This window comes from Pipra filicauda, unplaced genomic scaffold (genome assembly GCF_003945595.2).
Source record: "Pipra filicauda isolate LSUMZ 115617 unplaced genomic scaffold, ASM394559v2 scaffold609_size223957_pilon, whole genome shotgun sequence".
NCBI lineage: Eukaryota > Metazoa > Chordata > Aves > Passeriformes > Pipridae > Pipra > Pipra filicauda.
The window spans coordinates 24,129-38,306 of record NW_024104764.1 but is presented as its reverse complement, the minus strand read 5'-3'; the positions used below and the strand labels follow the sequence as shown (position 1 = coordinate 38,306).

Below are 14,178 nucleotides of genomic sequence, written 5' to 3'. Positions count from 1 at the left end.
ATCCCTTCCCAATTAAATTGGGTTTCACTGGGCGAAATATTTCTATTGGATGAAGTATCTTCTCTCTCTACATGTTCTCTATAATTTAACAAACAACTTCCCAGAGAGCAGGGAATCATAGCCAGGCACAGAACATGGAACAGCCTCAAACCTGCTGTTAAAGCAGCTGGGAGCAACATCTGGCCTTGGCTTCACTCTAACAGTGATTTAAAGAGCAGCAGGATTAGCTGCTTTTAAATATATATATAGGGGATCTACCCAGAGAATACATGCCCAGGTATAAAAAAAAAGATCCTTAAAAACAAGTATATGAACAGGAAATGTGGGAGAATGTAAAAGCCTGAGCACAAACCCAATTATGAACAGTCAGCTTCATTCACATCTTCATGTGGGGTTTGAAGGGGTGAGTACAGACATGCTACCCACAGTTTCAGACTGAAATGGAATTACTTCTGTACTTAAAATAGGGCTTAGGTCTCTGACAGTAGTCACAATGATTAGATCAGGGGAAGAGGCATTTACAAAAAGCCCTTTATTTAATACTGAAGAAAAACCTCTCCCACTCAGCACCAACCACTTTCCTTGCAGCAAATGATATTTCTGATGCTGAGCCTCTACATTTCCCCTGCAACTAATGCCCACAGTGAGCCTGTCCATGAACAAAATACTTCTAATGAACAGTTATTCCTTAATATTCTCATAGCTGGAAGATGCCCTTCCAGCTGATGCTGATGGCCAACAGCCTCCCTCAGCCTTCCAAGAACAGCTGCTCCCACCTCCTATTCCCAGATAAATCAAGTTTAAGGTCACCTTCTGGAAAGGCAGATGGAGCCTCCTGGTTCTTGCTCCACTTCCTACCAAGAGCTCAAGGGCCATGGGCAGGGACACCTTCCACCAGCCCAGGTTGCTCCAAGCCCTGTCCAACCTGCCCTTGGACACTTCCAGGGATGGGGCAGCCACAGCTTCTCTGGGCAACCTGTGCCAGGGCCTCCCCACCCTCACAGGGAAGAGTTTTTTCCTAATTTTTCATTAAATTCTCATAAATTTTTTTTCTACAGCTCTGCTGCAAGGTGAGCTTTCTTTTAAAACAGACCTTCAATCCTAAAACCTTTTATTAAAGCGACCCTGGGGTTTAAAGCAGCTTCAGCAAGGAAAGGACAAGGTTCTGCTCACACAGCAGAAGGACAAGAGCAAACACACGGGATGAGGGACAAGAGGAATTTTCATCTCTGGCTCTTTTGGGTTTTGATAGTAAACTGTGGTAAACTGGTGTCAAAACCCAAGACAATCCTGGGATTTTTTTAGTGTTCCTGAGTCTATAAAAAAAAGCAAAGGTATGGGAAAACCTGTCGCAAGACCAAAAATTTAAAACAGTTTAAAAAAATTAAAAACGATTTAAAAAATTTCCAATATTTTTTTAAATTACTCCAGAGAGCATCCAGATTTTCCTTTAGTGCCTCCTCAGCGTTCCTGTATAAAGTTTTAATGATAAAAGCAAAGGAATTCACACAGAAAAACGTTAAAGACAAAATAAAAACATAACTCAGGGCAACGGTTTCAGGTAAACAGCACTACAGGGATAGATTTATCCTGAAGGCAGGAATTACAGATCATGGGAGTTCAGATTTAAAGGCAAACTATTAAGAAACCTAAGAGTTTAATAAAATTAGAATGAATCCAAGACACCATAGGCACCTCTGAGGCAGGTAAAGGTGAGAAACGGATGAGGAGGTAGGGGTATGTCTAAATCAGATGTAGCCATTCTGTTAAATAGGGTTAATATTCATTAGCATCTCATCTGCATGATCATTAGTGATGTGATCACTGCAGGGTCAGACTAGGATGGTTTAGGGCCTCAGCTTCAAAGCAACAGGCACGTTGGGATTTTGCAGGCAGCCTTTTACCTGAATTTCCCAAATTCCAACTCTGAATTAGGGTTAACTTCAACATTCCAAATAACACAACTTAAATGGTAAATATGAACCAGACCACTACATAAAAGAAGATTTTTCTTATAGCTCTTAATATTAAAAAAAATAAGATTTAACAAAACACAGCCAGCACTTTTGGTCTTCTGTGGTTAATCCTCTGAAATGCAGAATTCCCTGTGCAGAGGGAACACTCCAGCTGGCTGAGCCAAGGGAAAAGCAATCTGCCCTGCTCTAATTGCTGGCTGGAGAGCAGCCTGGGGAATCAAACTTCCCAACTGCTCGAGGAGGTTTTAAAGATGCAATCCCGAAGTCCCAGAGCTCTGCTGTGCCCCCTGGCAGGGGGACACTGTCCCCGAGCCCCAGCACCCAGGGCAGGGTCTCTGCAGCTCAGGGACACCCAGGGCAGGGTCTCTGCAGCTCATCAACCCCAGTGAAGAGACAATATGTGCCTGTTAATTAACACACGACCTGTAACGAACCTCTGAGTTATTCTGGACTCACTGGGTGTGTTAAAGCTGCTTTAGCCCCTGTTCCCTCCTGCTGTGCCTGACCCAGTGCTGAGCAGCCCCCAACACTCCTTCACCCAGGGACTGGCACCAGTTCCCAGCTGATCTGTGCTCAGGAGGTGCCTTTCCCACACCATCCTGCCCGTTCCTTGTGCCCATCCAGCCTGGCACCGTTCCCCTGCTCAGCTCAGATCCTGGCTTTGTTTGCAGGGCTCAGAGCTGTTGTTGTACATAAATTCTGGCACGGGAACCAAATCAGATTGTGGGATGAGAAGTGATTTACAAAACACTGCACCTCCTAATGATCCTCCTCAGCAAAGAGACCATTTGTGGGCATCCCACCCTCCCCACCAGCCCTGCTCCTGAGCCCCACGCTGCTCCTCCACCTTCCCAATCCATCCCCACCCTGCACCAGGTCCCACAGGGGCTGTGGGTGTGGGCATCCCCCAGGATGGCAGAGAACAGCTTGTTCCTCAAAACAACAGATGGAGGGAGCTGGGGGGGCTCAGCCTGGAGAAAAGGAGGCTCAGGGGGGACCTTCTCACTCCCTCCAACCCCCTGACAGGAGGGGGGAGCCGGGGGGGGTCGGGCTCTGCTCCCAGGGAACAAGGGACAGGAGGAGAGGGAACGGCCTCCAGCTGTGCCAGGGGAGGGTCAGGTTGAACATCAGGGAAAGTTTCTTCACAGAAAGGGTTGTCCAGGCCTGGCACAGCTGCCCAGGTGGAGTCCCCATCCCTGGAGGTGGCACTTGGGGGCAGGGTTGAGTGGTGGCCTTGGTAGTGGTGGGTGGACTTAATGATCTTAAAGGTCCTTTCCAGTGGTTCTGTGATTTCATGAGAAGTATCAGCATCCAGTCTAACAGCAGATTGATCTGACCCAGCTGAGGCTGCTGGTTCTGCCCCCCCATGCCCTGGGCCAGCCCAGCTGCCTCTGCAGCAGCTCACGGAGCTGGATGGGCAGTACCACGACAGGGAAAAACCCCCAAAAAGACTAATTTCTGGCCAGAGCAGCTCATTAAACCACAATATCTCCCAATGGGCAAATACTAGAGCAATGTCAGAGGCAGAACCTCAGGGCTGCTGCCTCAGATCCCCCACGTTTATTGGAGCTGTTGGTGCCACCACAGACAGTGGCAGACATCAGATGGCCCATCATCCCACCCAGCCACCCCTCCTTCCCATCATGGAAAGCCTTTTAGCTTTCTATAACCATAGAAACCATACTCCTATAACCATATTCCCTTCCACAGTAGAATATTCCACTCTTTGTGAAATATTTATACTTCGAAATATTAATTCTCCAATTAAAAAACCCAACAATCTGCAAACATGAAAGCTTTGGCTTGTTTGCTTTGCTGGTTAAATTGAGGTATAGAAGATACACAGAAGCAATAAATAGTAACTAGTCTGACTTGGAATTTTCATATCCCTCTGTATTTTGAAAAAAGAGTCATTTATTTCTTTGCTGCTTCATTTGGTCCAGAAAACACATTCCATTAAAAACACCCCTTCTCCCAGCCCCAAGTGTACAACTAGAGATATGCCAATTTCCAAAAATACCAAACCCAGAAATAACTGCAGGACAAACCCAGCGTTTAGTTTGATGGATTTAAAAGATAAATAAAAACAGATCAGAGTTAACTAATCCATCCCAATGAAGACATTTCCAAACTGTCCCCAGGCTGAAAAAGCCAGGCTGCAAGAACCTGCACAAAGAGCTCTCAGCAATAACCTTCACCAGCACGAGCTGACAGCTCCAGAGGAGCAGGATCAGCAGGTTCTGGAGCAGGGAATGCTCAAGCCTTCCTGTATAATGTTGGCTGAACAAAGGAGCTCCCAGAGCATCTCCTGCACAGCCACCACCTCCCACAGTGGTCCTGCTCTGGAGAACAGCGGGAATGGTCCTGCAGCTTTGGCACACTGGGAATTTGGGGGTTATCTGATGGGTTTGTCACCTCTCCCACACTCAGTCCCTTTGGGTGGATCTCCCAAGAACCCCCAGCAAACTCTCTGCTGTTCCCCACAGAGCTGGGGCTCAGGGAAAGGAGCCCCTTTCCTTGCTCAGTCCACAGCTGCTGCAACACAAGAGACAATAACTCAGAACAGCCACTGATAAAAAGATTTACAGTCCCCCAAACCACTCTGAACATTCACTGTGATCTTGGAGAGAGGGTTTCATGGCTCTTTAACTTACAGTGCAGCCATTCTCTGGACAGTGCTGTTACCAGTGGGACAGGCCCCAAACAGAGCAGGCTTTGCTTTTGTCATTCTCAAAGCCTTGAACAGTTTCTGGGTTGGATGTGGATCTATCAGAACACTCATGAAAGACCTCAGGAAAATCCATTCTTCATTAATAAGATGAAATGTTTGCTCTAAGAGAGATCATCAACCTCTCCTCCTACTACTTATTTGCAGATTTCAAGGTTCCAACACCTTAAACAGCCCAGGGCTGGGAAAAACTTGCCTTTTCCTTTGTGAAACGTTCTCTGAGCTTTGCAACTCGTGGTCAAAAGCTATCAACTGATTAAATGCCTTCATTTCATCCTTAACTATTCCTGGTCAAAGTGAGTGTGATTCCAGCTTAGGCTGGCAGGGTCCAGAGCTGCAGTGCTGGAAATGAAGCTGGCTTGGATGGGAGCACAGCCCTGGGAAGCCCAGGAAACAGTTCTGACTCACCTCCTGCACAGGAGATCTGACAAGGTAATAAACAACCAGGGAGCACTCTGGAAAAGAGGAAAATTCCATGGCTGTAGCCTAGAGCTGGGAGAGAGGGCAGTGAGCCATGGGGTGCTGGAGCTGGAAAAACAGTGCAGGGAGGTACCACCACACACTCATCCTGCTCAGGGGCTGCCCTGTAAGCACTTGGTGGTGACCAATGTGGGAAATAGAGTGCAAGGTTAAAGGGGTGTCTGAAACAACTCAGAGCAGTTGGTTTTATGTGCTTAATCTTGAGCCTCCTCCAGCTTTGTGATTCCAGCAAACTGCTCTGGATCATAAACAGTTTATGTTTTGGGTGCTTCCCAACCCAGCCAGGCACAGGCAGTTCTTAAATAAAAAGCATAAAATCCACATTCTTCTTGCAAACAGTGGCAGGGAGGTGATCAGAGCCCCACAGTGCTCTGCCCACCAGGACAGCACAAACATGTCAGGGCCTCAGTCTGCATTTAGTACCCCAGACTATCCAGCCTGCAAAGGAGGTTGGAAGCCAGAGAGGGGCCCTTTGTCAGGGACTGCAGTGATAGGACAAGGAGTGATGGGCACAGCTTGAAAGAAGGGGAATTTAGGTTAGATATTAGGATGAAATTTTTTCCTGTGAGGGTGGGGAGGCCCTGGCACAGGTTGCCCAGAGAAGCTGTGGCTACCCCTGGATCCCTGGAAGTGCCCAAGGCCAGGTTGGACAGGGCTTGGAGCAACCTGGGCTAGTGGAAGGTGTCCCTGCCCATGGCAGGGGGTTGGAACAAGATGATCTTTAAGGTCCATTCCAACCCCTTAACATTCTATGATTTTATGATCTTACCAGGATGCAGTACACTCCATCTCAAAGCCATGGCAGGTTAGAAGACACGTGGGAGAGGTAAACACTGTCCATGTGCCAACAACAGGCTCCTATTTCCCCCTAAAACCCAAGATCTGAGATGACCCAGAGCTTAATCTCACTTACAAAATTCCCTGGGTCACTTCATTTTCAATAGAAAACCTACAGGAAAATGTAGGTTTGATATGAAAATACCAACTTGTAACCAGCAAACCTCAGAAGTAACACCCACCTTCACCTTCAGTCAGTCTGAACCAGTTTCACCTGCTGCTAGTACAGTTTTTCTCCAACATCTTATCAATAAATAAAAACAAGGCCAGGTTGGATGGGCCTTGGAGCAACCTGGGCTAGTGGAAGGTGTCCCTGCCCATGGCAGGGGGTTGGAACAAGATGAGCTTTAAGGTCCCTTCCAACCCAAACCAGTCTGTGATTCCATGATAAATAAACTCACCCACTGAAGTCACCATTTAAAACAACCTTCCCAAACTTTGGGTTAACTATGAAAATATGTTTTTGTTTGTACTAAATGTTGAAAGTTAAGAGTTTCTCCTGGCCCAGAGTCCCAGCAGTGTGAAGTGCAGGCAGGACCAGGAATGACACGTTTGTAGTTAGTTTAGAGAAGGATTACCTCTGTCACTCAGTTCCACTGACAACTGACAGCATGTGAGAGAGAGAGAATCACACAAGAGAGAAACACATTGGTTGAGAGTCGGAAAGGAAACAGATTCCAGCACATAAAAAGAGAAGGTAAAACAAAGATAAACACAGGTGAACACCCTGAAACAACATCACTGTGCTGGCAGTGTGAGTGGGATCTGTGCACAGCTGAGTGGGGCATTCAGCTCCTGCCCCCTCGGACAGGGAGCAGCTCTCCCAGGGTGCCAGGAAGGGCCCAATCTGTGGCACAGACACCAACATGCAGCTGGGTTCACCTTCCCTGGGTGCTGCCAAGGCCGTGCTGGGCTCTCCCTCCACCATTCCTGTGCTCACCATGGCCCACTGGCGGGCTTTGATCCTCATCTGGTTGTAGCTGCGCTCCTCGGCGTACAGGGCGCTCATGAAGGCGCCGATGGACGTCCCTCCAATCATGTCCACGGGGATTCCAGCTTCAATCAGTGCCCTGATAACACCCACCTGGGAGCAGCCCCTGTGCCAAGGGAGGAAAGGACAAAGCCATTATCAGACAAGCAGCCACTGAAAGGATTGAAGACGTGAATGGTTCTCCTAAGGAAGCGGAGCACGCGCCGGCTGAACCGCCAGTCTCTTCCCAAACGAGCCCCAGTGCCAGGAACAAACACTGTGAATGCAGGAATCTTCAAACAGACTCCTGGAGGATCTGAGGGAACACAACCACACAGCCTGGCTTGGGTATGAAAGGCAGTGAGATGAAGCAGCCAAGAATGAAGCCAGGACAGGAGAGGGGAGAGTCAATGTGGCTTTGAGGGAGCAAAATCTACTGTGGTCCTTGCAAAGCAGCCAGGAGTGGCTGGATTTCAGAGCTCTTTCCACAAATTTCTTTTCCAGTGGCTCTTCTCAGAAACTCAGCCAGCCTGGGATCATGGGAGGGGGCACTGCATGGATTAATAACCAATTTGAAGATGAAAACAAAGAGCAAGAAGAGATGAACAGCCATGAGAGGGCAGAGGTTTAGTCTGCACACAGACCCAGGAGAGGGGCAGATGAGGAGGCAATGATTGAGGATGATACGAATTCCTTCAGGAGAGTAAATGTATTCCTTGATTTCAAAAAGTGCAGAAGCAACTCAGAGCAATGATGGAATCAAGTGATAAATAACAGATGACCCTCAGATGGGACAAGAGGAAAACAGAAGCAGCAATGCCCCTACAGCAACAAACCCTTATCCAGCTCTGCTCAGACGGATTTGGGAACCACTGGGAATATTCTCGGGAAAACATTAACCTACTGTTCAGTGCAAATTCAAGTGGCAAATCAAAGTGACCAGAATAAAACAGAAAACATAAGAACATACATCCAGGATGGACTGGCATTTGGAAAACAGCGAGCAAGCTCAGACTTCTCACCCAAATAGAAGGAGCAGAGCTAGAAAATGACAGAGAGAAGCACAAAAGATGACCAGAATGTGGGAAGGACTTCACATAAGAACAAACTAAACTCAAATCACTGACTAGAGAGGACCCTGACTGATGGGAGACATGCAGGGCCAGCAATGATATCACCAGGCAGAGATTTTAATGCAAAGGAAAGAATTCACAGACAGGTGTATGTAAAGCACAAATTGGGGAAACCACTGTTACCACATGCTGAAGAGGTCAAACCACAAATGGATTTAAATGTGGAAAGGATGAATCAAAGGTACAGGCTGTCAGTGGCTACTAAAGAAGACAAATGGGAGGTGCAGGCTGGTGTTCAGGAGGCTCAGAAGCTGCTAATTGCTGCAAATACTCGTTTCTGAAGCAATCACTGCTACCCCCCATCAGAAATGAGAGAGCAGAGGTGGAACGTTTGGTCTGATCCTATAAACACCTGATCAAATCTGATTTTCTATCCCCTAATGGGAGAAGGATCTCTGTCCATCCTACAGAAGCATTACAGAAACAGAGGAACTGGCACTGGAGGCCCATTGCCTTCAGAGCAGCCCAAAATTACAGCCTCTGCTTTCAAATGCTTCGTCCAAAGAGCACAAAGCATTTGGATTAGCTCACCCCACCTGGCTGGATGTTGTGCAGTCTAAGCCATAGAGCAGTAAAAACCTTCCTTTTCCCATTTGCATCCCATTTTTCTGTCCCTGGTTTGATCTATTTCCATCCTCCTTCCCCCCTTGCTGTTTACATCCTATAAATACTTGCTGACAGCTGCCAAGTCCACCATAGGTGTCATTTGGCCAAGTTATGCTGAACACATTCTTTCCATCCAAATAAATCCCCTCCAGCTGCTGAAATGCTCTGGGACAGGTTCGTGGTTATCCTGGTGTAAATGACTTCAATGACAGGCCCGAGCTGGTGTAATCCAAGAGCAGAAAACGGCTCATTTCCCTTCCCTCTCCAAATTTTCCTTCCCCTCTTCTCCTACTGCTTTTTCTTATCAGATGCCCTGAGTTAACAGAATTATGTTTTCATCCTGCCATTGTTTTCAGGCTTCTCTTTTTGCACTCTGCTGCTCTTGCCTGGCAATTCCCACTGCCTCAGCCCCGACGTTCCACCAAGGAACAGACCTCACCCCACCAACCTGCTCCCTGGAGACAGCCCACATCATGTGGGGTTTTTAAGACATGTTAAATACCTTCAAGTATTTCCTACTTGGAGGACAATTTTAAACTGGCCAGGACCAGCTCCAGATTGGATTCTCTCCCTTTAACTGGTTCTCCTAATTCACACGTCCATAAAATAAGAGGGATTTGATGTGATCACTCTGGATTTGTTCCTGCTTTGCTGCATGATGCCTTTGAATGCATAACAAAAGATCATTATTACTTATATTGGCAAGCCAGCCCCTCCATGCTGTGCATCCACAGGGTCCCTGCCAATATCCAGCTACACGTGTGACAGCCACAGGTCTCCAGCAGACACATCGATCCCACAGCACCGACCTGCAGGATGGGCATCAAAGTACTTTTCTTGCTTGTAAAGGGACACCCTGTAAGCTGCCAGACTAAATTATGTTTCATTTATACACAATCACAAAGCTGATTCTCTTCCAGCTCCAGCACCCTGAGCAGGAGCATTTGTGAGGGAATGTATTTGTGCAAACTAAATCCTGAATCCCCCCATTTCTCCAGGTACCACCCGGCCTCCTGAAAGATATAAATGAGTTCTTTTCCCCCCCCCTTCCCTACAGCTTGAGGCCATCATTACCCCAGCAACATGAAAACTTCCCAACAACTCCTCACAGTTGGTTCTCTCTTGGCCACTTCTCCGCAGCTCCCAGCTCCACAAACACGGGCAGGCTGCCAAGGGAGCCATGTGCTGTGCCAGGGACACACATCCTGCTCCCTGCCAGCGAGCTGGAGCATCCCAGGGAGCTGGGCTGGGCAGCTCTCAGGCTGCAACTGAAGAGGAAAACAAACTGAAGCCAGGAGCTAGATCTGTGTTAACAGCCAGAGTACCAGGGAAATAAAAACCAGGGATCGTGCACTCCTTGTAATATCAGGCCAGATTTCACAGGGGACTTGTCCTGGTTTAGGGCAACATGTGAAAGTACAAGTGTTGGGACAAAGGGAGGGAGATCCCTCGTGCCAGTGCTGTACACACACAGCAGTGCCAGGAAGGGACAGGGAAAATCTCCAGTTACCTGGATGACGTGGAGCTGAATGCCACTCACTCCAGGTGAAAGGAGGACAGGAGAATCCTGTTAGCCAGGAGGAAGGAGCATCCCAGAGAGGGGGTGCACACACTGTGTGGCACTGGAGCTGCACACACAGCTGTCCTTCACCTTAATGCTGCCTGAAGGTGGAGTTGGATGGAGCATCTCCCCTGCCAGGACTGATGCCTGCCCCAGGACAGTGACAAGGACTCCTGGCAGCGAGGACAAGTGACCCACAAGATGGCTCTCAAATCATCTGCACCAGAACCCAAAGATTCACCCAAGGAGTGCAGAGTCTGTATATTAACAGAAACTCTTTTCCACTGTGTATCACTCCCCAGGACAGGCCTGATCCATTAGTGCCCTTTGCAGAGAGAGCAGAACTGGCACCAACCAGTGTGAGAAGGAGCTGGAAATCAGAGCCAGGCTCTGCTCTCACCCTGCCACTGCCCCAGCCTGACCTGAGCCAGGCAAGGCATGGGCTGCTCTGGGCATCAGCTACCCCAGGGGCTGCTCACTGCACTGCTCTCCAACTTGTGCTCAGTACACTTCAAAAGCCTCCCAAAGCAGTGCTGTACTTGCTAAATTCCAAGCACCATTCCTTCTTTACTACTAATGGTCACAAAGAAAAGACCATGGAAGCAGGGAGGGGAGTTATGGGGTTGGAGACGTGCTTCCCTAAATACCACAGCCCAGCACACAGACAGCTCAGCAGAAGGACTTGCAGGAAAATTCCTGCTCCTGAAATGAGCCCTTGCTTTCATCTCCTGGGGAAGTGCCTCTGGCATGTGACTGTAATGCAGGAAGGCCAGAGCACAACTGATAAAAGAAAAATCCTCCTGTGAGACGTGCATGTGTCAGCTCTGCACGTGCCTGCAGAGCTGGGATTAGATCCGGCTCAGGAAGGAGGGAGAAACACACAGGGCACTCCAGATTAAAGCAGGAATGCAGGCTGTCCTCCCTGCTCAGGGCAGGGGCTGAGGAAAACACAATCAGTACAAAACCAGAGCCCCTGCACCAATATTTTTCCCACAGCCACGTTTAACACATCACCAGGATGCTGACTGGCAGCATGAGAAAGAATAACCCCGACCCTGGGAACAGCCAGAGGGGACACTCGTTTTCCAGACTGAGGGAGCAGCAAGTCTGCAGCTCAACCCCTCCCAGAGCCCACTTCAGCTTCAGAAAGGGAGGGAAAATCCAGCTCAGGCATTCAGCCTCAACAGCACCCATCTCTCCTCCTAATTGACTCATCAGGATGAAGGAGATCTCCTGCATGCTCTGAAGAGATGCTATTTCCTTTGGTTAGAAAAGGATTAAGGTCATGGTTGCTGCAGAGCTCTACTGTGTCTCCTACCAAAGCCCCCCTGGAGTGGACACACGGCTTCCTGCCCCTCCTTCCTGATGTAGTTACCTGGCAAAGAAGGTAGAAGAACAGAGGAATTGTTGAGAGGACTCTATTAAGCTTCACCAGAGCCCAACAAACCTGAATGGAGGAGCCCTCAGAAGCTTAAAACTCCTGAAGCAGAAAAGCTGTAAAAGCAGCTTTTCCCTCATATAACAGCTCTGAGTGCTGCCTGTTGTGAGCAGGGGGTGGATCACCCAGGGCAGGGGGAAGTGCCCTGGGCTGGCACTGCTGAGGCACCTCAGTCCTGGTGTCTGTTTTGGGCCCATCTTGACAAGAGAGACATTGAGGAGCTGGGGAAGGATCTGGAGCAGCAGGAGCAGCTGAGGGAGCTGGGGAAGGATCTGGAGCAGCAGGAGCAGCTGAGGGAGCTGGGGAGGCTCAGCCTGGAGAAAAGGAGGCTCAGGGGGGACCTTCTGGCTCTGCAACTCCCTGACAGGAGGGGGGAGCCGGGGGGGAACAAGGGACAGGAGGAGAGGAAACGGCCTCCAGCTGTGCCAGGGGAGAGTCAGGTTGGATATCGGGGAAAATTTCTTCATTGTCCAGGTCTGGCACAGCTGTCCAGGGCAGTGGTGAAGTTCCCATCCCTAGAGGGATTTAAAAGACGTGTGGATGTGGCACTTGGGGCCATGGGTTAGTGGTGGCCTTGGCAGTGCTGGATTAACGGTTGGACTCGATCTTGGAGGTCTTTTTCAACCTTGACAATCCTATAATTCTAGCTATGAATATGTACATACTATGTCCATTTTAGAGATGTGCAAAACTGGTGTATTGGGCAACCACTGCCCCAGTTCTGCTTTGAAAACACCAGGAAAATTGAAGGTGACTGAGCTTCCAGCCCTTGGCATTGTCAGCACATCCCAAAAACCACCAGGTCAGGCTCACTGGCACTTCCCAGACCGGGATCCCAACACTGGAGCTGCTGACTGAGGCTGCAGGTCTCAGAGTGACAGGTACAGCTACAACCACTCCAGAACCATCATCTGAGTAACAAACACCCTGTGGGGTGGTGGTTGGAGATGCTTCTCAGAGTCATTGTGCAGGTGCTCGTTGTACTGGGGAAAGGAGAAGTTGGATATTATGTGTATGAAGGGCTACGGAGAGTGGCATCAGGAGAGGTGAGATAAGAAGAAACCTTGTCTTTATATAAGCAGCAGCATTTTTTGGTGTGTTCTGTGGCTGATCCTGCCACTGAGTGCCTCAGTAGCAAGTCTGCTACAAGTTGCACCTGGATTATCTCCAGTTGGCACCTTCAAACTTTGCAGCTGCATCAAGACATGCAAACATCACCTGGAAATCTAATCCTGGTTGTGTCTTCCCAATAGCAGTATTTCCCAGGTTTCCTGACCATAAAACTTCCCAGCATCATAAATTTGCCAGAATTATTGCAGTGATTATCTGCCAGCCCCAAAGGAGAACAGAAACCAAGCCCTGCATTTCTGCTCCTGCAGAACCACACGTGCGCTTACAAGGAAGCTCCCAATCTTGACAACGTTAATTGATTAAATAACTAAGCACCATTTCTAAGCTAAATAGTGTGAACAATCCCACATTAATGGGTTCTCATCCTAACATCCATCTACCAGCAGGATCTTTCCCAGGAGCTGGGGAAAAGCTTTCTCTCTTCCACTGCCCACACGTATTGATCCAGAGGCCTGAGTTCTTCCTGCCTTCCCCTCCATTAACAACAGCCTCATTCCATCCTCCCACTTAGCTTTGCCCTCACATTCCCACCATCTCCTTAAGGCAGAGCTAAGGAGCTCTCTCCCTTTGGCCTTGCCATGCTGTAGAGATCACACATTGACTCTGTGCCAGGCAGGCACGTTCAGCAGGAAAAGCATCTCCTATTTATCACAACCCCAGTGAAACCACCTTCCTGCAAGAAAATCCCAATACAATGTCCTTTTATGGCCTTGATCTTGTTTCTGCTTTATACACAAACCTTAGAACAAGCTTTAAACAAAGAGATTTGTGCCTGACACAGAAATAAACGAGCAAAAGCTGCTCAGTCCTTCCAGGTTTATCAGCCCAGGAGTGAAGGGATATTTAAGGCATTGGAGGGGAGGGGAAAAAAATCACAAAATGAAGTCAAACTACAGAAAATACACCAGGGTTTTTGTTTTCTGATCCCAGCTGCCAGTAGGATGCTCTGGGAGGAGCACAGGAGGAGGGAAGGGGGGTTGAATGACAAACTGCACCCACTTGGGGACGTCACACAAAATCCTCTCTCTTGCTCTGAGCCAAGAAAGGATTCAGTTATCTGCAAAGAAAGATAATTTCTTTGGAAAACAAACATATCCTCCTTTCCCCACCCCTTTGAGACTTATTTATGAAAAGCCTTACAAGAACCCATTTTGAGCACAGTGTCTGGAAGCTGCAGAAATAAGACCAAAGCACTTCAGGGAATGTAACTGTGAATTTACTTAGAACTTCTCCAATCTCCTGTTTCTTAGCAGGAAAGCTCACTGCCCAGGCAGGGTTGGACAGAGAGTCCCCAAAATCACAGCAGTGCAAGAACCAC

The 14,178-nt window shown here is 48.5% G+C and overlaps 1 protein-coding gene across 1 annotated transcript in view; it reads right to left on the bottom strand.

The window, feature by feature from the left end:
- Positions 1 to 14,178, bottom strand: part of LOC113997526 (patatin-like phospholipase domain-containing protein 7) — a 54,406-nt gene that overhangs the window by 27,304 nt on the left and 12,924 nt on the right. The window contains exon 5 of the mRNA XM_027739449.2: positions 6,962 to 7,118. Coding sequence (XP_027595250.2) covers positions 6,962 to 7,118 — 157 coding nt within the window. The remainder of the gene's footprint in view (positions 1 to 6,961; positions 7,119 to 14,178) is intronic.